The following is a 22,714-nucleotide window of genomic DNA, read 5'->3' on the forward strand; positions in this document are numbered from 1 at the left end:
ATATTTATGTTTATTGTTATATTTTATACTATTACAATTATATTCATAACATTTATTGTAAATAACTATATGTTATTTCTATAATATAAATACATTAATATAATAAATTATATTGTATTTATGTAATATATTATAGTTATATATTTTATATAATAGAAATATAATAACTATATTATAATATAATAATATCTATATAATATATATTATAATATATATCCTGAAAATTCCTTAAAATCGGCATCTCAGGCCTTCTTGCTTTGGATAAATAAATTGTGAAGTTGTTCTGAATATTCTCGTTGAGCTGCAGATTTATGGCACCTGAAGTGATCACAAATAAATATTTGCCATGTTAAAAGAGTCTGAAATGCCCCCCAGTTCCCTGTTCTGGTTTAGCAAACATTTAGGATGTGTTTTAAGAAATCCAACATCACCCAGAGCCGTCTGGAGAATCCTCACATGGTGCTGGAAAAACCCTTTAAAAGTCACTGAATATTGGAACATACAAACCCCCACTTCACCTCTTTTACCTAAATATGAACCCTCAAGGCTTTAAAATTACACTTGACCTTAAAACCTAATATTTAATGTAATTTACTGGCAATCCAGAAGGAAAGCTGGAATTTTTTCCTCTAGGACTAGAGAAACTTTATCCTGCTGATCATCAGAAAGGACAGAAAGCTGCTGCAAGTGGAATTCCTGCAAACTCCAACTCCAACCAAGGACACTGTAAACACAAAACCACTCGCAGAGATGAGGCTTTTAGGGAAAGAAGTCACACCTAACAAACATTCAGTTTTAGACCTTTTATGAGCAAAGATGTTTTAATGTGCCACATTTCAAAAGCATCAAATCCTTCTTCACATGAAAAGAAAAATCACTGCATAGCTTTGGAGCTAGAGAGGTCCACGAGAGTTTCTGCAAATTAAAAGTGCATGAAATACATGCAATCATCCTTCATACATAAACCAGTTTGCAACAGGGTTGAGAACACATTTTAAAATAATATTTAGAGTTAAAAGTACCTGAAAAGAATCTCACCTCAGAGATTAACTGAACATCCTCCTGGACAGTTGTGCAAGTTCTCAACAAAAGCTGTTCTGTACAAGTGGTTTAAAAATCACACAGCGAGTTCTGGAATATTCCAAACAAGGATTGGGAATAACAAATGTTTGGGTTTTTTTAGAGTTACCCCAAAGTCCATGGTGTTTGTTACGAACAGTTATCATGGCCTAGGCCCTGTGCACTGGGATTCACCCATGGAACATCATCTGTCCCATGAGATCCAAGCTGAGCTTTGTGCTAAAGCCCAGAGAGGTGAAGGAATAAATCCAGCAGCTTTTCCAGCACTGGACCCTTTCCCTCCCAGTCCAATTTCAGATATTGAGCAGCAGATTTATCCAAGAGAGGTCAATGTATAAACAGCACAGTCAAAAGCTCCATCAGATATAAGAGCACTCATGGTCTGACAAAAAACGGGTTGAAAACTGTGTTGAGAATTTTAGAAGGCAGAAATTTCCATCTCTACTACTAGAGAGAGAATAAAAGTATTAAAATTAAATATAAAACTGTCATTTCAATGCCTGTGTTTTATCATTCAATATAGAATAATGGTAAAATTGTTTATTTATTGAGTGTTGAGGGAAACTTGAGACAAAGTAAGTCAGAGATCAAAACTGGCATTTTAAAACTTAGCTCTTGCTAACTGAAACAAAACAGTTTTAATATGTTTTTGATAGAATTCTCTAAAACCATAATTATATCTGCATCTTAATATTGGTGTCTGTGTTACAAATTCAACAGCAATAAAATTGAGTTTAAAAAACCCACATTGCATAAAAACTATCTGGAGCTACAAACTGTTAATGAACCCAGATTAGGACAGAAAGGTGGAATTTTTTAATTTACTGAGCTGCATGTGGAACATTTCCTATAACTATTCTGTGGCTTCTAAAAAGCAGCAGAGCTGTGACTTGACTGATTATTAGCACTTATGTGACCAGACAGAACTGGTCTGAGAGGGAAACAGAAAGCTTAGTACCTAATAAATAATTTCATCCTTTTCCCCCCCATGAACAGTTAGGAAGTTCCATTTTTCCTCTCTTCCATTCAATAAGCAACAAGGCTGATTAAATTAGGAGGAAATTGAATCTGCAGTCATCTTCACCAGGCAGATATTCAAAAGGACAACATTAACTCATCTGCCCCCATCAGCACATGTTCACTTGAATCCTAAATGCAGCAGTTTTTTTCCATTTCACCCAGACATATTCCTTAGAAAAGAACTGTGGTGCAGAAACAAACACTCTCCCTGCAGATGGATTTGGCATTCTCACAGCCTCCTGACAGGCAGTGGAACAGCAAAGATGCTCCACAATTATAAATATGGCACAGCAACCAGGGGGTGCAACAAGAACCCTCCCAAATCTGAGCTACCAAGGGGGAAAAAAGACTTAAAAATCAGTTTTTAGCACAGTGGCTGCTCCTTGCAGTAAAAGCATACCTGACTACTGTGTTTATTATTAAGAGCTATTATTTTCACATGAAATCCCTTCAAGAAACAGACACTGCTGGATCCAAACTCTTGTTCAGAGAGAGCATCTGATGATTCAGTGACTGAGCTCTGTACATTGGCTGCCATGAAGCCACATAATCAAAGCCCTGAAGCCCCAGCCATGACATGAGCACACCAGGGCACTGCAGGCTCCAACCTGTCTGACACAGGGGTAACTCCTGCTCACAAGGACACAACAGCATGGGAAGCTTCCAGAAACACCTTCTTGCCTAACTGGGGTTTCCTGGCTTTTGCCAGTTATTCCCACATCCATGCACATAAACTTGATGGATATTGAATGGATTTTTGTGGAGAGAACAGACTGAAGTCTATACACATTCCAGACTGACACTTCCTCCCTTTATAAATACATATAAATATCTGCTATGGGTGAATTCATTTAATAGGAACATTGTCATTTGTCCCTGAAACTCCTGACCAAATTTAAGTCTTCTTTGGTCCCTCACCCTAAAAAAAACATCTTCCCGTTCATCAAGAACCAAAAATGTGCAAAAGACTTTTAGGACATGGTGAAAAGGCTATTTCAAAGTGAGTGGAATCTGTAACAAGTGCAATTTTCCATCCTGGAAATCCAGCCACTGCCACGAGAGGCAGGCCAGAGCCAGGGGCAAACCTGGACCCTGCACTGGAACTTGGTGTCAAACCCAGATCCTGATTTAAATCCTGTGTTTAGACCTAGATCAACAAGTCACAGTGTTGCCATCACCTCAGAGAGGGCCTAAATCCGGTTCCAACTCAAGTTCAACATTCTTGTCAGTGAGAATAATGGAATAAATCTGTACTGAGTTAATTTTGGCTAAAAGTGACCACCTTCACTGAGTACACTTCACTACCTGGCCAGCCACAGAGTCTGCTTTGCTGTTTCTCCTGTGCCTGTTTTTCTTTATTTTATCATTTTTTTCTCTAGAAGTTACCTGAAATCTAAAAGCAACACAAGAAATGCAAACACACAGGCTACACTTTCAGAAATTCTTCAGTTTCTGCTCACTAGAATATAACTGGAATAACTGACATGTCTGGACAGCTGCTTAGGAACACTTGTGACAGGTAAAATTATGCTTATTATCTACAGGTACCTTATCAGGCAACTCTCTTCCTAATCATCACCATTTGTGAAGTGTGCTGTTACTAAATGAGCTATTTACAAATGTAAACTATGTCAATAAAGTTTTAAAATAAATAGACAACCTTGACATTAGGTAGTGACTTGACAACGTGGTAACAGATCATCAGTTACATCTTTCCAACAAAAATGATCTGTGCATGCTGCCCCCAATTATTTTTTTAGTGAGGAAAATCCTTGGCTCACGATCTGTTCTGGAAGGACTTTCTCAGTTTTCTTCCTTCATGCTGGGTAATTATGTAAGAACTCCTTCAGTTTGGTTGGATAGTCTGTCATCACTCCAGTAGCTCCAAGATCAAATGCTCTCTTGTATTCCTGCTCTTCATTCAATACCCAAATGTACACCTAAGAAATGGAATACAACAACCAAGTTATTACAGGAAATACTAATTTCTTTTTAAAAAGTGACTTTTGACCTAAATTGTTTAACCTGAGAGAGATGTTGCTGCATATTTAAAATGAGAAATGATGACGCTGTGATGCTGGACTTTCCCCCCTCACCTCAGAAAAGGAACATTTTTTAATGGTGACTCCAATTCCACTACCTGAGACTTAAGCTCCTTCTAGAAGTCAGTGTTATTTTGTGATAGCCCCACATCAGATAACCAGTTTTGCAGATTTTATAGGCTTAAGTTTGAAGTGGGGGAAAAAACCCCTAAACTTCAAGGGATTTAAATGAAAAACTCTCTTTTTTTCTCCAGGTGTACAACTCTTCCTTTGCAACCAGAGCACTGCAAATATAACAGCAGCAGCTTTTGCTCAGGAGCTAAACAGCAACTCATGGTCCCAGAAGCACAAAGAACTTGCTGGGGGGAACAGGCACCTCTTTCAAGGCTGTGTCTGTCTGGTTTGAATTCTCACTTCAGCTTTGCCCACTGTACCTGGATGCCCCGAGCTGTGAGGTGATCAAACAGTGTCTTCCTCATCAGCAGCCTGAGAAAGGAGAGGGAGGTTAATTAACAGCTTCAAGTATATATGGAATTTTCAGTGTCTGTTGATGACCTGCAATGAAGTTCCCATACAGTGTGTAGAGTTTTCCACAAGAGAAATCCAATTCTAGAAAACTTCCAGTTCAAGCAATTCAAGTATCAGCTCTGCTGAGGATCAAATCCAGCAGAGAAATCCTTCACCCTGCAGGTACCTTCCACCATGTCTGGTGAACCAACCACTCTGCTTTCAGGAGAGGTTTCATCCTTCCCACCAGAAGACATGAAAATGTCCTGGAGAAATTAAACTAACAGATGTCAGAGCCAGGAGACACTGCAGTCCCTGAAAACCTGTGACTAAATCCCCTCTGAAGCACTGTTATTCTTAAAATGCAAAGTGTTCCTTGTAAGGCAAACAGTGTCTCTCCTCTGACAACATCATGAAACAGTCACATCCATGAAATCTGCATTCTGCATCTAATTGCATGCTAATTAGCTGAGCACAATTAAGGACAGGAGCTTAATAGACACAACTGGAATAATTCCCACTGTTCCTGCACCTTAGAAAGCTTCAGTGTATGGAAAATAAAAGCATAAAGCACACCTACATAAGATTTGAATCTGATTTATCCTGCATTGACAAAAAGCTGGAAGGAACTGAAAATATATAATGCATAGATACAGCAATAGCTAATCTTAGTTGTTTGACTCAAGTGTTAGTATTAAGGCAAAATATAAATAAAAACTTAATCAGACAAAAATCTTACGTGTCAGCCAGCCAGATAACAAATCTCTGACTTCTTGACATCTTCTCTGGTTCTTTCAGCCTGTTGAGGAAGAGGAAACCAAAAATTACCAGAGCACAGATTAAAATCTTAGTTGAGATGTTCCAGCAAAAGGAACAAAGGAACATAAAGAATTAATCTTGCTCAAATTAGAGCAGTAATTTCACTGACGTAGAATTGGGTTATACAAGAGAAATGAGCTGCATTTAAGAGAAGCAGCAGAGATGAGAATTCTGCAGCATTTTGAGTGAAGAATGAGAAAGATTGTGAAATCTCATTTCCACCCTATTGCTGACTTGTCTCTTGGCCCTATCAGACAAATTTGTTCTCAAAAAAAAGAGGAGAAAAGAGCAAGAATTTGTGTTAGTACAGAACTGCTGTGTATTACTGTGCACAGAATTCTCCCAGCAATATCCAAAGGTGCCTGAACCAACAGAAAAGGAACCTCAGCCCAAAAAAGCAGTGCTCAGGGAGGCATCAGGGTTCACCTGCTTTACACTGGGGCAGCAGTGGGCTGTGACTCACTTGAGGATGATGGAAGGCATGGGAATCTCAAAGAACTCCTCCTTGAAGGGAACAAAGGGCAGCAGCCCAGTGTAGAACAGGCCAAGGAGCAGGAGGACACGCTGGGCACAGAAGATGGTGGCAATGTCAGAGTTCTGCAGGAGCCAGGAAAGAGATTCTCAGTTATCTTGGCAGAATTTGTCTCTGTTACAATTAAAATTACTCATCAATGCATATCTGAAGTTCAGCAATCACATCTGAGATTAAGCTGCTTTATGTGAATAAATCTAACTGCAGTTCAGGTAAGAAATGGGGTGTTGTCCTCACAGATAAATTGAAATAATCAATTAGACTGGACTATCAACAAGATGGATTTCACTCAGGGGCATAACTCCCTTGGACTAAGCACAATTTTAATTTAATTCTAAATTGTAAAATTCCTCAGCACAAGGAGGAGGAGAATTATAGCTGTGAAACAACAGCTTTATGCTGATGCAACTGTGTCCACTAGTGGCCACATCCATTATTTTCATGCAAAGAAACAGACAATCAGCAATCCCTGGAAAAATTGCTTTTTTTCAGATGAATGATGGGCAAAGCAGGCTTCTAAGAATTCCTGGCATAAAATTGCAATGCCCTATATTTCATAAAACAAGAATAAAACATGACTAAGCTAAATTCCTCAAGTATTTTATGGCAGGGTAGAGGAGCGTTAACTGTGCTTGTCTTATTTTAGCAGTACAATCTGAGCACAGAATTTCTCACCACGAGTAGAAGGCTGGCTTAGCTGGTTAAATCTTGATTTGCAGGGTGCATTTCTGTAGGATACCAATACCAAAGGATACACAATACCAAAGCTTAGCTGGACTCAGCCTTACCTCCTTGAAACACTTGCATACAATCTCATAATTGACATTGCCCCACACGGTCAGATGCTCTCTCTTGTACTGGCTCACCAGCTCTGAGACCTGCAGCACAGAAAGCACAACTCTCACGTGGAGTCACTGGAAATTCAGTGCAGCATTATTTAACTGAAACTCTGCTTGCTTTGGGAATCATTACAGGAAATAGTTCTTTGCTTTTGCCCCATCATAAGGTGGTTGGGATGCTTTGATGGGAAATAAACAGCTTCAGGACAACAGATTATACCTACAAAAAACCCTGAAGAATTCAAGAACCTAAATGACAAAATAATATTTTCTGGAAATACTTCCCTCTGTGTTGAACACATCTATACAAGAACATCATGGTTTTATGCTGCTTTGGAGAGCAACAGTCCCTAAGAAGACCCTTCCCTACAAACCAAACATGTCTCCAGCAGTGCTGGAGCAGTTTCTCTTTAGATGAATGGCCCTAAAGAGCTTTTAGAGAATATCTTGCACAAGATCCCTTCTCTGTCTCCTGCATTACCTCACTCAGGGAGCAGGACCCAACACGTGAAGGGTACAGCAGTCCAAGAACACAGATCTTGCTATCACAGACTGCCAGAACTCCAGAAAACTTCTGGAATATCAGCACCATTCCCCAGCCTCCACTGTCAGTTCAGCAGGTTCCCATGTACCTTTCTGATCAACACGTCATTGTTCATTTTGATGTCAATGTTGACAGGAGTCTCTGGAAATGCCTCAAACACCTCTTGCAGGAGTGGGATACGGTTGTCTGTCCCCTCACACTGACTTTCTGGGGAAACAAGAAACTTCTCACTGTTGTGGCCACTTTTAACAAACCACAGAAAAAAGCAGAAATGTCAGAGCACTCATTACCTTCAAACTTTATTAAAAGTATAAAGTTCCAAGGATAATCACGTTTTTAAACAAAAAATGACTTCATTCAGCTGTAATTAACTATGACAAGCTCATTTCCATAATGAAAATGCCCTGAGCATGTTGCACATTCAGGTTTTAACTTCATGAAATTCACTCATTATTTAGCAACAGTAGGAGTGCAGGCAACATTAAAATCCTGAAATAGCAAACACAGGCTCAGTTACCACACACCAAATGCAATGAGATTAATGTGAAAAAGACCAAATGAGAACAAAATTTCCTTCTGAACTCCAAGTCATCCCAACAGTAACTACTGCACTGGTTTTTACAGACAGGGCTATATTTTTCTTTTGAAGCTTCTTTTGTCATGATATTGAGAGAAGCAAATGCACTTCTCTACTCCCTTTGCCAAAGGAGGAAAGCACCACGCTGCAAAATGGAAAACTGAAACAGCAAGAGACAAACATCTCACCTTTCTGAAAGGTGACATCCAACTTGCAGAGATAGCGTGGCAGTTCCTGAAAAATAAAGAGGAATGGAACATCAATTCAAATGCAGGGATATAATCATGACCCTCCTCTAAAAAGAGCAAAAAAACCACATCATAATTCACAAGCCACTTATCTCCTTATCCAAAAAACTGATTTAGTAGCACCACTTTCAGTATTAATTGAACTATTTTGGTATTCTTAGATTTTTGTCACCTGTAGTTGAACAAAGCAAAACATTCTCAGATGTCTGAGAATTCTGAAAATTCCGCTCTTAAGGCAGGGGGATCCATCTCCCAGTTTTCCCAATAAAAAACTGGTCACACCAGGAAGAGCTTTTATCACTCTGCCATCAGTATGACAAAACATCCCAGCCCCAGAGCCATTCACCCAAGCTGATACTGGAGGAGTAAATCACCCTCTGGAATGTGCCAGGTGTGATCTGACTGCACAGGGAGTTCAGTGAGGGTGGTTTAGGTTAAGAGTGGGTTTTTTGTTTGGTTTTTGTCTTGAGATGAGTCCTCCCCTTTGGTTTTGGGCACCAGGCACACACAGAGCCCCCTGCCCACCCCACAAATGCCCTTTTCAACACCCCCCCAGCCCATTTTCTCCTCGACTCACCGAGTATTTGAGGTCAGATATGTTGACATCGACTCCTGTTGATCTCTTCAGGTTCTCATCATGGGACACAACCACTTGCTCATCTTTTGTCAGGTGACAATCCAGCTCCAACATGTCTGTCCCCAAATTAACGGCGCTGCAAGGAAAGGCTGCCCTGAGCCACTCGGGTGCTTTGTGCAGCTCCAAACCCAACACATCCCACAAACCAACCCCACTGGAAGGGCTTTGGATGCTTTAATGGTGCAAGGAATCCTCACAATGCTGCTGCAAAGCAAGGAGCAAACAGGAATCCTCACAATCTCTGCTGCAGTGGGAAGCTGATGCAAGAATAAACAACACCTCTTGAAGCAGAGATGGGATTTTTGGCTCTGTCTCCCATAGGATTTGGGAAGCTCACCTGTGGATTGCAGCCTGCCACCCCAGGATTGAGAAACCTGCTCCTAAAGGATTGGGTCAGGATTTGGAGTGGGGTGTTTATGAGCAGCAGCTCCTCTGCCCACTGCAGAAAGTGAGGTTTTGAAAAAAATAAATTGGATTTGTGGTTAGAAACAACAAATGACAGGGGTGTGAAAGCTGGGGGTTTTTTTACTATATTTACAATAATCAGGAAATTAGCAGTTGGACTTTCAGGTTTTTTGGCTGTTTTGTTGGGTAGCAAATCAACCTGAAACTATTGTTTTAATGAAAAAGTTTTAATTTAAATTAAAGTGGAAACAGACCATTAAATATCAAGTCATAGTTTTCAATGCAAAATAACTATTCCTGTTCCAAGCCACTGCTTTGAAAGCTCTTGTCCAATCCCAATCCACTCCATGGCAGTTTGGTTCATAGGAGGAGCAAGGAAAGCAAAAAGATGATGGAAAATACGAACAAGAAACCTCACACCAGAACAAAACAAAGCTTTACTGCAATGAGCAGTGAATTGCTCATTTAACTAGAAAAGAGGTGTCATTGCAGCAGACAGATAAAAGTCTGAACTATTCCTCCAAAACTTTTTTATCCACCTATGAGCAAACCTACATCACCTGTGAGTTGTGCCTACCTGAGGCCCAAAGCTCTGTAAATTCAGTAAAGCCTTTTCCTTGTGGGCTTTATTGGCGGCTGAACACAGGCCATGAACATCCACTAATGTAGTAACAAACCAAAAAAATAAACCAGAACATGCTCCCCAAAGTGTTTAACACAATTTCTGGTCCAGCTGGGATAATGATCAAGGAGGGTTGTCAAATTAAAACCAATTTGTGAACTGTTTGCCAGTGCTGCTAATTAAGAATTAGAAGAGGAACAGAATCCTGTTACATATGGAAGAATCACAGGCTGTACTGGGTGATTTTTTCCTCCTGAGGGAAAGCAACTCCAAATCTGCTGCAGGAGATTTGCCAAGTCTGTAGATGTTCCCATGTTTTATCATTTCACCAGCAGATTTTATTAGCAATATTTCTTGCTTAAGAAAGTCAGGGCTGATGCTGCATGGAAAAGGGAGAACAACAACTTTCCTTGTTAACAGATTTGAGACTTTGCCAGGCCCTTACAAGCAGCTCAGTGCTAAATAAGCTTCCTCAAGTGCTGAGCTGTCCCAGCTGGAAATCAGCTTGTTCTGTCAAATTCACACTGCTCCAGAGGAGGCTCCAGATTCAGAACATCATTGTGGATTCAGACCCAACTGCTCCAGAACTCAAGCTGTGAGGTAGGCTTGCATTTGCAAATTAGGGTGAGAGTGCTCCTGCTTAAAATCTGTTGTTTTATAATCTAAAACCACCACAGAGGCATTTAAATATGGTAGAACAAAATTATAGCCCCCCTCATCTATTATGCATTTTACCCAATAAAACAAAACTTAAAAAAATATTATCTTTGATACAAAAAGCTTCTAATTTCCTTCCAGAATATTTGCAAATTAAGCAGTACAGAAACTGAAATTGCCAATAAAGGTCTCCTCCTCCCATACCCACATTCTGTTCTGGATTCAACTACAGCAACAGGCAAATATTCCTGCTTGTGCAAACCTGCAGGAACAGTTCCTGCAGACACACCCTGTCTGGCTTCCACAGAATCTGATGGATTATAAATTGATCAGCTCCTATCAGCCCTTTGAGCCAATCCTGACCATTTTTCACCAGGCAGATCATTGATTTTCTACCCCATTCCTTTTGCTACTTTACTTGTGAGGATGGGAATGAGCAAATGGGATGGACAAAGCCTTTACCCCTTCCCAAAAGGGGCCAGAAGAGTTTCCACTCCTAAAAGGAGGAAACTGCTCTGCTTCCTGCAGAGCTACCCTGGCTCTCTTTACTCAGATGAACTTTGCTATATGCAGCTGTTGTGGGTTCAAAAACTGGACCTCAATGCATTTGTCCCACCACAGCTGTCAAGTAATTAAAATGGGTGGAAGAGAGTCAGAAAAACTTATCACAAAATGTATTACCCCCAGCACAGTCCTTACTCTAAGTATTCCTGCTTATTTCTGGGAATAAAATAAAAAGAGATGATGGAGTGACTTCCATTGCAAGAGCCCTTCATGTACAGGAGTATGTTATGAAACAAAAATTAAGAAATGGTTAAAAAAAGGGAAGAAGCACTTTCAGAAAGTCTGGTAGCAGACTTGAAAAAAGGCAGGCCAGCAGGAAAAACAAACTAAACAAAAAGCCACACAAAACTATGCTGAGCTTCCATGGAGATAGAAAATAGTGCAGTACTTTCTTTTATTTGGTTGGGAAAGCTGGCACCCCTCAGGCTGCAGGGAAACAGCAAACTGATGAGGCTCCTTAGCACAAAGCAAGTTAGAAAAACCCCAAACAAAACAAAGAGGAGCCCACATAATGTGGTCCCTTCTCAGCAGCAGCTGGAGTTTTAGATATGCTTCTTCTTCAAATGCCTTTGAGAACCTTGTTAAAATTCACGACTTAAATGCTGGAGGCTTAAAAGGCTTTCTGGTCCCAACCCCATTTTAAACCCCTGAGTAAGAGGCTTTCACACATTGCGTGACTGCAGCGTGTGAGTGCAGGAAAAAAACATAAACAGCAGCATTTTCTGCTTTATAGTGATAAATTAATTCATAGAAGTAATCACCAGTAAGCCCAGTATTGTTTGCTGGTTTACTGGCCAGCACAGCTCGGGCCTCAGGGGGTGTTTCCATTTGTTACTGTGCACAGACCATAATTTGTGGTATCCCAACTCCTTCTGGTGAAACTGGAGTGGATGTTTGGCAATCTACAGGAGTTATCCAGAGGAGAGCTGACTTTCAGAAACAGGATGCAGTGACCCCAAAGAACTGATCAAGTCCCACCTCCCTTGGTTGCTTCACTCACTAAAGACACTGAGAACACCTAATTTAGATATTCTCATCCTTTTCTACTCACTGGTGAAAGGCTGCCATTGTGTTCTCCAGGTTCTCTCCAGCACCTACAGAAACAACAAAAATAAAACTTACACAAAATCCTTTTTCTCCCCTCAATCCCACTGAAAATATTATTAAAAACTAGCAGGTTTTAAAATATACATACTTGGAAAAATGAGGATTAAATCCTCATGAACCAGAAATCTCTGTTGCCACCAATGTCCTGGAGAGACACGACCTTCTCCAAGGAAAATGATTTTTAAAAAAAACTTATCTTGGCTTTGTGTAACACTTAGAATATTCAAACCAAAGCGTTTGTTTTACCAGAGGTATTTAGCTAGGACAATAAGCCCCACAGGCATAGGGAAAGTACGTGCAAAAATGTAGTTGGGAGTTGGTGGGAAGAGTAACAAGAGGAAAAAAATAACACAAAGCTATGAATTAAAGCACCCCAGACATTCTAAAGCTGTCACCCCCTAAATGTATAACCCAGCTGAGGTGAAATAGGTGAAAACCTCTTTGTTCAGTGCAAGGATATTCCCCAAACAGCACAGATCTGTCAGTAAAGGTTTGTGCTGCAGGAGAAGGGAGGTCTCACACACAAGGAATGAAACACACATCCATTTCAGTCAAGAAATGAAAGGACAAGCAAATTTAATTTTCTCTCAGGCAGGATTAAACTCTGCAACTCCTAAGCCAGCAATCTCTGCATAAATATCTTTGAAAATCAGCCTGATTAGGGACTGGAAAAGGTTGTGCCTTTTTCAACCTTTTTCTGAGCTTGTGACTCAGAAAATAGGCAATATTATAGACTGGAAAACAAAACAACCTCAGGAGGATCCACGTGCTGATGAAGATATCTATGCAAATTTCAACTGCTCTCTGACAGTAATGAATGACAGACTTTGTAAACAGCAATTATAAGAGCTCCAATTAAGGCCTTGCCTATTAACAAGGCCTCACCAGGACATACCTAAACCTGTGTTCAGTTACTTAATTAAAGCAATGCACAACCACCAATTTAAAAGTGTTGTTCTCAGGCAGGTGTACAAAATGGAAGACTTAACTTATAACCATGACAAAAACCTGCAGGGTTTAATGTAAAACTATATGGTGAGTCCACAGCAGCTTCTGTGATCAGACATTCACCAACATTTTATGGGATTTGATTGCAGAACTGGGAGCTGGCTGAGTAGCAAAAGTGAACCAAGGGAAAAAGGAGAGCAGGAGAACCTCATGGTACCCATCTGGAATTGCCTAACAAATGGGAATCCCCTGCACAGAGCCTGGCTGGTCAGTTACAAATTAACTGCAATAATAATTGAGGTTTTTAGATAACTTATCAGCTGGGGCAATCCAGCCCATACATCCTGAACGGTGAGGGAAGGGCCAAAACACCTGAGTCAAATCTTCAATTAGTGAGCAAAGCAAGAGTACCCTAACATTCCTTCCTGGGCAGAAAGTTCCAAAGATAAAAGTTTTAAGTGGCTGATCTGACAAATCACGTGGCAGGGAGGTGGTCAAGGGCCAGGGATGGTGACATGTCAGGGGTGGTGAGGCAAATGCCTGACTTGAAGCATTTTGGGGCAAATGAGGAACCAAGTTGAGAGATCAGCTGAAAGAGGAATTTTAAATCGGCAACCACAGGCAAAAAAGGGAACTGCACAAGTTATTGGATAAAAGTAATTTTATCCCAGAAAACTGAGAGGGCTGGGCTGACCAAAGGGCTTCTGACACTTCCTCAAAAAGCCCTCCAGCTTCATGGGCTCATTTCCTCTGAGAAACAGACCTAAATCCAAGGAAGGGCTGTGAAAATTAAGGGAAAAGAGGCTGAGGGTGCTGGAATTGTTTTGTCTGGAGAGCAGAGGCTGGGGAAGATCCTACACATGTAAATACTGGATGGGAGGGAGTAAAGACTCAGTCAAACTCTTCTTGGTGGTGCCCAGGGAAAGGACAAGAGGAATGGGAACAGGTTTAAACACAGGAAATTCAATTTTTTTATAAATGTAAGAAAAAACCCCTTTTTTGTTGCAAGAGTGACCAAACTTTGGAACAGGCTCCCTGGAAAGGTTGTGGAGACTCCATCCCTGGATGAATTCAAAACCTAACTGGACCAGGTCCTGGTTAACCTGCTCTGGTCAGAGGCAATCTCCAGAGGTCCCTTCCAATCTGAATTATTCTGTGTAAAAATCATCACGCTACCCTCCCTCAGAGACTCTGCAACCCAGGGCTGCTGGCATTGACAGAGGACTCCAACACAGAATATCAAGACTCACTAATTGCTCTCAGAAATGACCAATTTTAAAATTACGCAGACATGAAGAAATAATTCAGGGGTGATTCTACAAAATAAGGTGACAAAATTCTTGAATGAAAAAGCAAGATAAATCAAGCCCCTCAGACTTAAAAACTTCACTGTATAAGGTTTCATCCCAGAGAGGAAAAAGCCAAACAAGTGAGGCTAATTGGAGTAATGCAATAGGAAACCTGACACTGAGTCTAAAGCTACAGCATGACTAAAGCCCGAGAACTCAAGTCCCGCAGGAATTTATGTTACAGGGTAAACACCAAGGAGAGCAAAGCACGAGTGATCTTCAGCCTCGGATGGGCAAAAAGCTGCTGCAACCTCCAGGCTGCCCTCCTGCCTCAGGTGGATTTCACAGGAACAATTCGCAGAGCCGTGGACTTTGAATGCCTGAGGAATAATCCTGCCTTAAGCGAGGCTTTCCTGCTGTTCCGATGGAGCTTAGAGCAACCGGCCCAAGCCCTCGCATTCCAGGCTTAGGGCTGTGTATCTTAACTAAGGTGCTTGCAAAGGACTGAGAACAGAAGATTAAGGGGATCATTCCAAGTTCCAACAAAGTCGCCTGCAAGTTTTTAACAGTTTACAAATAAAAAAACAAACCAAACCAGGATCCCTTTAAAATTAAGAACCTTTTCTTTCGCTGAAGGAAAAATATTACTACCAAGTAACAGATATATAGATAGTCCACACAAGGAGCTACATTTTATGCTTTATTTAAAGTTATAGTTACAAAGAAACTTAAACTGCCAAATAAAGTAAATGAAAGAAGTGCCAGTAATAAAATCATTACGAGATCAGCTCCAGATTTTATATTTTGATAATTCAAGGCAGAAGCATTTGTTAAGAACCAGTGGCTAAAACTGTGATCAACTCCTGCACAGAGCTGATCTCTACAGAACAGAAAGACACACCTTACTGCATTTTCCCCCTCCCAGTGCTTTGGAATAGGTGGGAGAAACTTAAAAGCCTATTTTAGAGGAAATCAACACGCCTGACTTTCAAATGCAAGAGGGTTTTACCAGGGCACTGAGCCATTCACTGTCTGCCTGCAACACCGAGGGGAACAAGACCAGAGTCACAGCAAATTCTGCTTCCCCTGAAAGCAGAAAGCAAAGCAAACAGGAGGTCAGAGGCAAGAAAATTGCTCTTTTGTACCTGACCCAAGCAACAGCCAGACGCCCATCTGGCTGGGGAGAGAAATACCAGGATACAGAATCGTCAGAAAAAAAAAAAAAAAAAAATTGACGTGTTTGAGAGGGAAAACATCACGCCCCACAAAGATAAAAAAAATAAAAAAAAAAAAATAAGAAGAAAAGCGCTGATTTTCGACCGGCGCGGTTGGACTTCGGAGATTAATTCCGCGCTGAACCGAGGCACTGGTCAGCAGGTGGCACCTAAAATTAGGCTGAGGGAGGAAGGTTTAAAGGGAGCCCGTTCAAGGCACGGACCCCGCGCAGTCCCTCAGGAGCCTGCCGTGCCCAGGGGCCCCAGCAGCGCCCCGGGGTCGTGAGGGAGCATCGCCTGCGGGCCGCGGAGCCCCGAGCGCCGACAGCCGGGCGGGGACCGTCCCTCAGGAGCGGCAGAGAGCAGAAAGGCTCCCGCATCCCCTCCCCTCCATCCCCGCACCCCCTCACTCACCGCCGCGGTGCGAGATGTGCCGGCAGCGAAAGCGCTGCCGCTTGGGCCGGTGGAGCAACCCCGGGCACTTGAGGAGAAGCGCGGAGGTGAGGACGTATCCACCCAGCGTGGAGAGCACGTAGAGCGCGGCCGACATCCTGCACCTGTCACCGGCTGCCCCGGCCCGTTCTGCCGTGCTCCGTGTCCGTGTCCCCAGCCCGCAGCCGGCTCGCGGCGAGGCGGAGCCGCTGCGGGACGCGGAGGCTCCGAGGCAGCGGCGGCTCTGAGGGAGCGCAGCCTCTGCGCCCGCGCAGCCGCCCCGGCGCCGGGAGGAGGGCAGCGCGCAGGCGCGGCGGCCCCGCGCCCTTCCCTTCCCGCCCGGCCGTGAGGGGCTGCCCGCAGCCGCCGCTGCTTCACAATCGCTCGGCGGGTAATTCCCAATTAAACGCTTTAATTCCCAACCGCGCCGTGCCGGCTTTCTGCACGCAGGTGGAGGGATGTGCTTTCCACACCCCCGCTCAGCGCCCGCCTCATGGGCGGGGCTGTCACGGTCAAAAACCACTTCGCAAGTGCTGTGGGGTAATTCTCAATTATACGCTTTTATTTTCTACCTGGCTGTGCTGGCTCTCTCCTTACAGGTGGAAGGATGCGTTTCCCGCACCCAGCCCCTCAGGGCCGTCATATTCCAAATAGGAGGGATGCTCTGTCTCCACACAGCCCCTCAGAGGTCATAAAATCATAGAACGGTTGGGTTGCATCTTTAGAGATCACCTGGTCCAGTCCCTTTTGTCGTATTCCAAACAGGAGGGATGCAATTTCCACACCCAACCCCTCAGAGATATCACATTCCAAACGCAGGGATGTGTTTTCTTCATCCATCCCCTCAGCGATGTCATATTCCCAATGGGAGGGACACATTCCCCACATCCAGCCCCTGAGAGATCACAGAACCATGGAATGCTTGGAAAAGATCTTTAAAGACCATCTAACTCAACCTCTATTGCCATATTCCATATGAAGGGATGTCTTTTCCTCACCCAGCCCCTCACAGATGTCATATTCTGAGCAGAAACCAGGTCTCAGCTCCAGTCATGCATTTTAATTACTGTACTATAGCAAACTGGCAAATTAAATTTTGTGTGCATGCTAATTAGAAACAAATATTCTAGAAATTAAATTAGGTCTCAGCATACAGCCTTACATCTTACCTCAGTTAAAAGTCGATTTACTGTGGCTGATTTTTTGGCACTGAGAGTCACTTGATAAAGGTGAGCAGAGTTTCTGGCTGTGCTGTTAATACACATCAGAACTGCAGAATCTTTTTTTTTTTTTAAGACAAAATGATTTCTCCTATCATCACATTAAAAGCATCATTTACATACAAATAGCTTGTTCAGAAAAAGAAGATTTTGCTCATCATTGCCTCAGTATGACAAAGTAAACTCTTGATTACAGGCAGTGCTAATTTTTTAATATTCCTAAACAGGTATATAAAAGATAGGATGGGAAAAGCACAGTCATTGAAACATCTAGTAATACAGGATCAGCACTTTATGAAAACCAGCTTTTATTTTTTACATATGAAAACTTATTAAATGGAAAATTTACATATCTCAGATCCCTCTTCCTGCTTTGATATCAACTTTATTTCCAATCTGACCGCATTCCAGTGCAATACAGTGGGGGCTTCACACAATTGCAGTGACAACTGTTGGGTAACCAAAACCCATGAGCTGGATTGAAGACAGCCTTCCTAAACTCAAACAGAGAGACCCAAAACCATTCTTATTGTGTGATTGCTTTCAGTATTCCTCGGAGAACTTTGTAGCTCATTAACTGTTGGCTTTCTTTGGGAGGGAAGCAGGGCCCCCGTTCTGTCACGTAGGCGTAGGGAAACCTCAGCACCCAGAGTCCATCAGAGGGAAGGGTGATTTCCTGCTTCTCGGGGTAAAATATAGGACAGGGTGGTGGTCCTGGTTGAACCTAAAGGCAAAAGAAAACATGAGTAGGTTATCAAACATCATTACTACCTTAAAAAGTAATAAAATGCAAATGGAGTTATTTTCAAATGTGTATTGAAAGAAAAATTGAAAAAATGGTGAAGAATTCTCCAATTCAGAAAACCAACATTTTTTCGCCTCTTAAATCCAAATTGTAACTAATAATAATTGAGCAATGAGTCACTGCTTTTCTCATTTAAAATGACAAAGTCATTCCTAAAGAGTTATTGTTAGCTTTTTTTTCTTTTTTAATAAAAGCCATTAATACAGCAGAGAATGCCAATAACTCATCCTTGCTAAAATATTTTTGTAAACTTACTTTATAGTATAAAGCATAAATTGTATACTTTATACTATAAAGTAAGTACAAAGTATAAATTTGGCAGGTTGAAGTTGAAGAAATCCTAAGTGCTTATGTAACATACTTTTGGAAACAACTGTCTTGGCTGAAGCTGGTTTGAGTTGGAGTTTCTTGAGACTCTTTTGCTGTCACCCTTGTTAAATATTGCTCCCCCAACCACCCCTGCCTCTGCTGTTCCCAGATTCCCTGCTGCACTCCCTACCTGAGGCGTTAAGGTGATCTGCAGAGGAGCATCAGGAACCACCACGAAGAGCCTCATGAACTGGGCGTAGTGGGGCTTGAGGCCCCGTCCCTGCGTCGAGGACAGGATGTACAGGGGCATGTCGGAATTGAGGGCTTTCAGGGCAGATTCCTTCGGCCCCCCTCCCATCACCTTCATCACCTTGTCAGGCCCTGAGCACATGAACCTCCTCCCACGTGCATCTTCATACTCAAAGCCCACAAAAGCCCGAGCGATGTCGTCCCTCCGCCGGCCTCTTCCCATCACCACGGCGCTCCTTTTCCCAGGAACAGCCTTGTTGGGAGCAGGCCAGGAGTTGGTGTCTAAGTCTCCTTCATCTTCAGTTCTCGTCCTGATGACAATGTCCCAAGGCATTAAATAGTTTGTTCCCGGGATAAAACCCTGTTGATCTAAGCCTGTGTGGAAGTTATAAGCCTTAGCAGGCCCCAGTTTGACCAGTGACCAGCTGGAGAATTTGGGCAGAAGACCTTTGGGGCAGTTGGAATGGAGCATCCCGGGGAGGTACTCGACAGTGGATGCCTGGCGATCCACCAGGCTCGGCCTCTTCTCACCCTTGGAGTCCCCGCTCTGCCCGTGGCTCTCTGCATTGTCCCCTCCACCCTGGGCATCGGGTGGGTAAGTGCCCAAGCTGCCCGTGGACTGGCCCAGGCTCAGGGCTAAGCTCAGGCCTGTGCTCTCTCCCTGAGTCTGAGGCTCTTTCTCTTTGAGTTTCTCCATCTCGCCCTCCGGAGGGGCGGGCGATGCCTCGTCCCGAGCCGGTGCCGGGTCAGGTGTGCTTGGCTGAAATATGGGGAAGTTGATGTGCTCCAGTTTTCCACAGCACTTCTCTTCCAGCAGCTGCGAGAAAGAAAAGGTGGTTTAGTATCCACCCCGAGATGAGGGAGCTCAGAGCCACAACATTCGGCAGCTATAATTAAGATTCAAGAGGTTTGCAGCACGTGAGAACCAAAGCAGCAATGGGAACACAGCCCACAGACCTGATTATTTAAAATTCACATGGACTGACACATTCAAAGTGTAAACAGGTGCATTAACTGGTGCTCCTGAGTGTGTGGTAAAGACTGGAACTGCCCATCCTGGTCAGCCCATTTCTGCTCCCAGATATGTCTCCCCCAAGCAAAATGTTGGTAAGATTAAGAGGAAACTTGTGGTCACTCCAGAATACAGACTCTGCAGATGAAACAAAAGCATTGCTTGAAGCACCAAGAGACCTAAGTGTTACCTGGTAAAAGTCATAATTAGCTGCTTTGATATCAAAGGGGTCCTCCCGAGGAGCTTGTTTCCTTCCGCAGTTACAGGCACCAGTGGAACGAGCCCGGCTGTTGTGGTACAGAATTGGAGGATTTCTGTCTGCTTCTGGCTTTTCCCCTAAAAACAAAATCAATCAAACCTTGGGCAAATTGCTCACCATTCAAAACTTTCATTTATTCCCTTCATCCATTGCTCCCTCCCTGCTATACACAAATACAAAATGTTTGTCAAGCAACTCTCCCTTTCCCACTTTTAATAATACAAAGTTCCAGTGAAGGTTATACCATTAAACCAAATCTTATTTGTTTTTACAACCATTTCCTGAAGGCTCAAAGTTCTTCTGCCTGCAATAAACTTGCAGAAGTCAGTTTTGACTCCCTGATCAACCAGGTCATTTAAAACAAAGGGGAATGCTTATGCTTTTTAGAGAATTTTGTTCTTATACTCCTCCCATTAGAAGGACACCAGTGTAATTGCTTTTAGCTAGTAAGACAGAATCAAAGTTACTACTAAAATCAGAAAATCAGAGTAAGAGTTACTACCAACAGTGGACAGGCTCCTAAACTCGACAGAAAGGAAACCTGCACAGCAGCTCGGCTATGATCACACTGTAGAGATGATCACAGAATCATCTGGGGTGGAAAAGACCTCTGAGATCATCGTGTCCAACCTTTGCCTGGTCACCACCTTGTCAATTAGAGCACAGCACCGAGTGCCACACCCAGTTCTTGAACACAAAGCTTTAAAGCTGCAAACTTTCACCTCCCTCAACATTTCGGAGGTGGCGCTTTCACCCCAAGACATTTTAACACAGATACAAAACTAAACCATGAAACCAAAGCACAAGTGAGCCCCTTTACCTGCTTTGGGGAGCAGATGGAACTTGTGCACGCAGTGCTGGTCTGTCAAGCTCCGCTCCTCGCAGAGCTGGTGCCCGTTGCTCCAGAACTTGTAGCAGTCCTCGTTGAGCTGCATGGCGTATTTGTGGAAGGCTGGGCCCCGGGCGTGCTGGCTGTACACACGCAGGGCCTGGGCCAGCTGGTTCTTGTGCACTGTCATGGTGTAATTGTGGGGCAGGTTGGACTGGTAGGCGCTGTGGGCCATGGGCAGAGCCTTCTGGCAACGGTTTTCGGAGAACTTGGTGTCTATGTCTAAGTAGCCTTCCAAAACTTTGATGCTGCTCATGATTTTTGAGCTCAGCTCGCCACAGGTTGGGTCATCGTCTTTGCCTTCGATGGTCACTTCATAGAGTTTTAGAGCAGCTGCCACCCACTTCTGGTAGGTTGGGAGCTCAAAGTGAGAGGGCTGTGGGTTCCTCCCCACACTGTCTTCAAAGCCCTTTTTGCTGAGCACCAGCTCCACATGCTGCCATAAGAACTCCTTGAGGGTACAGTCCACGAGCTGCCCAGAGGAGCTAGAGCTGGAGCTGCTACTCTCTGCATGGAAGGAGAGCTGCTGCCGGCCGTGCCTCATCATCTGATACCTCCTGGGTCCCGACAGGGTGGGAGCCAGCAGCGAGTCAGTCTCTCTCATGGTGCAGTTGCTCCTGAGCTGGTCGAGAAGCATGGCCACGGGATCATCTCCGTCCTGGGGCCCACCAGCCACGATGTACACGAAAGCCTGGTTGGCAGGCACGGTGAATAGGCAGTTGATGCTCTGGTTGGTCAGCACCCGGCTCTTGCGGAAGATGCGGTAGATCTGGTCCTCCAGAGCGTGCTGCAGCCTCCTCTTGGGGGAATGCTTCTTGGGGGGTGGCTTTTCCAGGTGACCACAGGGGTCCTGACCCCTGCTTGGCAGCGGATCCACCTTCAGAGCCCCGTTGAGCTGGAAGAGGAAGAGGAGGCGTGGAGGGCATGGCCTGCAGTTGAGCTTCCACTCCTTGCCGACAGGACAGTCCTTGATGGCAGCCTTCAGCGAGGGCAGCACCTTCTGCCGCAGCCCGTCCAGCGCCCTGAACACGCGGTCGTAGGTGATGTCGAAGGAGCAGGTGGGATGCACCAGCAGCAGGATGTGGCAGACGGAGAAGAGGTAGAGGAGGCTCAGGCAGTGCAGCTTCTCCTGGTGCTTCCAGAACTCGTGCGCCTCGGCATGGGGCAGCGGGGCCGGGCCTCCGGAGGGGTGGCCGGGCCCGGCCTCCCTGTTCTCGGCCGCCGCCAGGTCCCCGCAGGCGCGCAGCAGCTGCGGCGTGTCGCAGATGGAGGTGAGCACCAGGTACAGCACGCGGCTCTCCTGGCTGTAGTACGCCTGCAGCTGGTTGTAGTCCTTGGTGGCCGGGTCCCCCTCCTGCCCCGCAGCGCCGTCCGCCAGCTCGGGATCCTCCTCCGGGAACAGCGGGAACACCTGCCGGTCGCACACGGTGCTCACCAGGGCCTCCTTCTCGGAGCAGAGCTGCAGCGCGGTTTTGCCGAAGATGCCCACCACGCACACCTCCTCCTCGCCGCCCGCCGCGCCGCCCGCCTCGGCCGCCAGCAGCAGCTCCCGCAGGCTCATGGGCCCCACGGCCGTGCCCATGGCCCCGGGCGGCCCGGCCCCGGGCAGCGGCATCGCCCGGCTCCGCTCCCGGCCCCGCTCCCGGCCGGAAGCGGCGGAGCCCCGGCCCCGGCCCCGCGCATGAGCGGCCCCGCCCCGGAGGGCGCGGACACGGGCACGGGGGGCGGGCGCCGCGGGGGCGGGACCGCGCCGGGGGTGAGCGCGCCGCGAGCACCGAGGGTCCGCATCGCCCCGAGGGTCGGCTCTGCCCGGCCGGGAGCGACAGCACAGCGAGCACCGCGGGTCCGCATCGCCCCCGAGGGTCGGCCCTGCACGGCCGGGAGCGAC

At 44.7% G+C, this 22,714-nt stretch overlaps 2 protein-coding genes across 2 annotated transcripts; both read right to left on the reverse strand.

Annotated features, from left to right (window-relative positions):
- Positions 1–223: 223 nt before the first annotated feature.
- Positions 224–16,330, reverse strand: GDPD1 (glycerophosphodiester phosphodiesterase domain containing 1). Its single transcript, XM_009094801.4, has 10 exons — positions 16,066–16,330; positions 12,145–12,187; positions 8,786–8,921; positions 8,149–8,194; positions 7,472–7,590; positions 6,789–6,878; positions 5,932–6,065; positions 5,389–5,448; positions 4,577–4,628; positions 224–4,040 (listed from the first exon to the last, which is right to left on the reverse strand). Exons 1-10 carry the CDS (start codon positions 16,199–16,201, stop codon positions 3,918–3,920), a joined length of 939 nt encoding a protein of 312 aa, XP_009093049.2. The 5' UTR covers positions 16,202–16,330; the 3' UTR covers positions 224–3,917.
- Positions 16,331–17,580: 1,250 nt separating this feature from the next.
- SMG8 (SMG8 nonsense mediated mRNA decay factor) lies at positions 17,581–22,478 on the reverse strand. Its single transcript, XM_030233398.2, has 4 exons — positions 20,758–22,478; positions 19,869–20,014; positions 18,608–19,483; positions 17,581–18,027 (listed from the first exon to the last, which is right to left on the reverse strand). The coding sequence occupies exons 1-4, from the start codon at positions 22,439–22,441 to the stop codon at positions 17,830–17,832; spliced, it is 2,904 nt and encodes a 967-aa protein (XP_030089258.2). The 5' UTR covers positions 22,442–22,478; the 3' UTR covers positions 17,581–17,829.
- Between the last annotated feature and the right edge of the window lie 236 nt (positions 22,479–22,714).

This window comes from Serinus canaria, chromosome 19, assembly GCF_022539315.1.
Source record: "Serinus canaria isolate serCan28SL12 chromosome 19, serCan2020, whole genome shotgun sequence".
Lineage (NCBI taxonomy): Eukaryota > Metazoa > Chordata > Aves > Passeriformes > Fringillidae > Serinus > Serinus canaria.

Bases quoted from the DNA above. Each gene is read 5' to 3' on its own strand.
- SMG8 (XM_030233398.2), bottom strand. From the start codon at position 22,441: ATGCCGCTGCCCGGGGCCGGGCCGCCCGGGGCCATGGGCACGGCCGTG. The intron at 20,015-20,757 runs GTAAAGGGGCTC...TTTTGTTTTTAG, and splicing joins CCATCTGCTCCCCAAAGCAG to GGGAAAAGCCAGAAGCAGAC. The intron at 18,028-18,607 runs GTAGGGAGTGCA...TTTTGCCTTTAG, and splicing joins AGATCACCTTAACGCCTCAG to GTTCAACCAGGACCACCACC.
- GDPD1 (XM_009094801.4), bottom strand. From the start codon at position 16,201: ATGTCGGCCGCGCTCTACGTGCTCTCCACGCTGGGTGGATACGTCCTC. The intron at 12,188-16,065 runs GTGAGTGAGGGG...TTGTTTCTGTAG, and splicing joins GCACATCTCGCACCGCGGCG to GTGCTGGAGAGAACCTGGAG. The intron at 4,041-4,576 runs GTACAGTGGGCA...TCCATTTCTTAG, and splicing joins TCACAGCTCGGGGCATCCAG to GTGTACATTTGGGTATTGAA.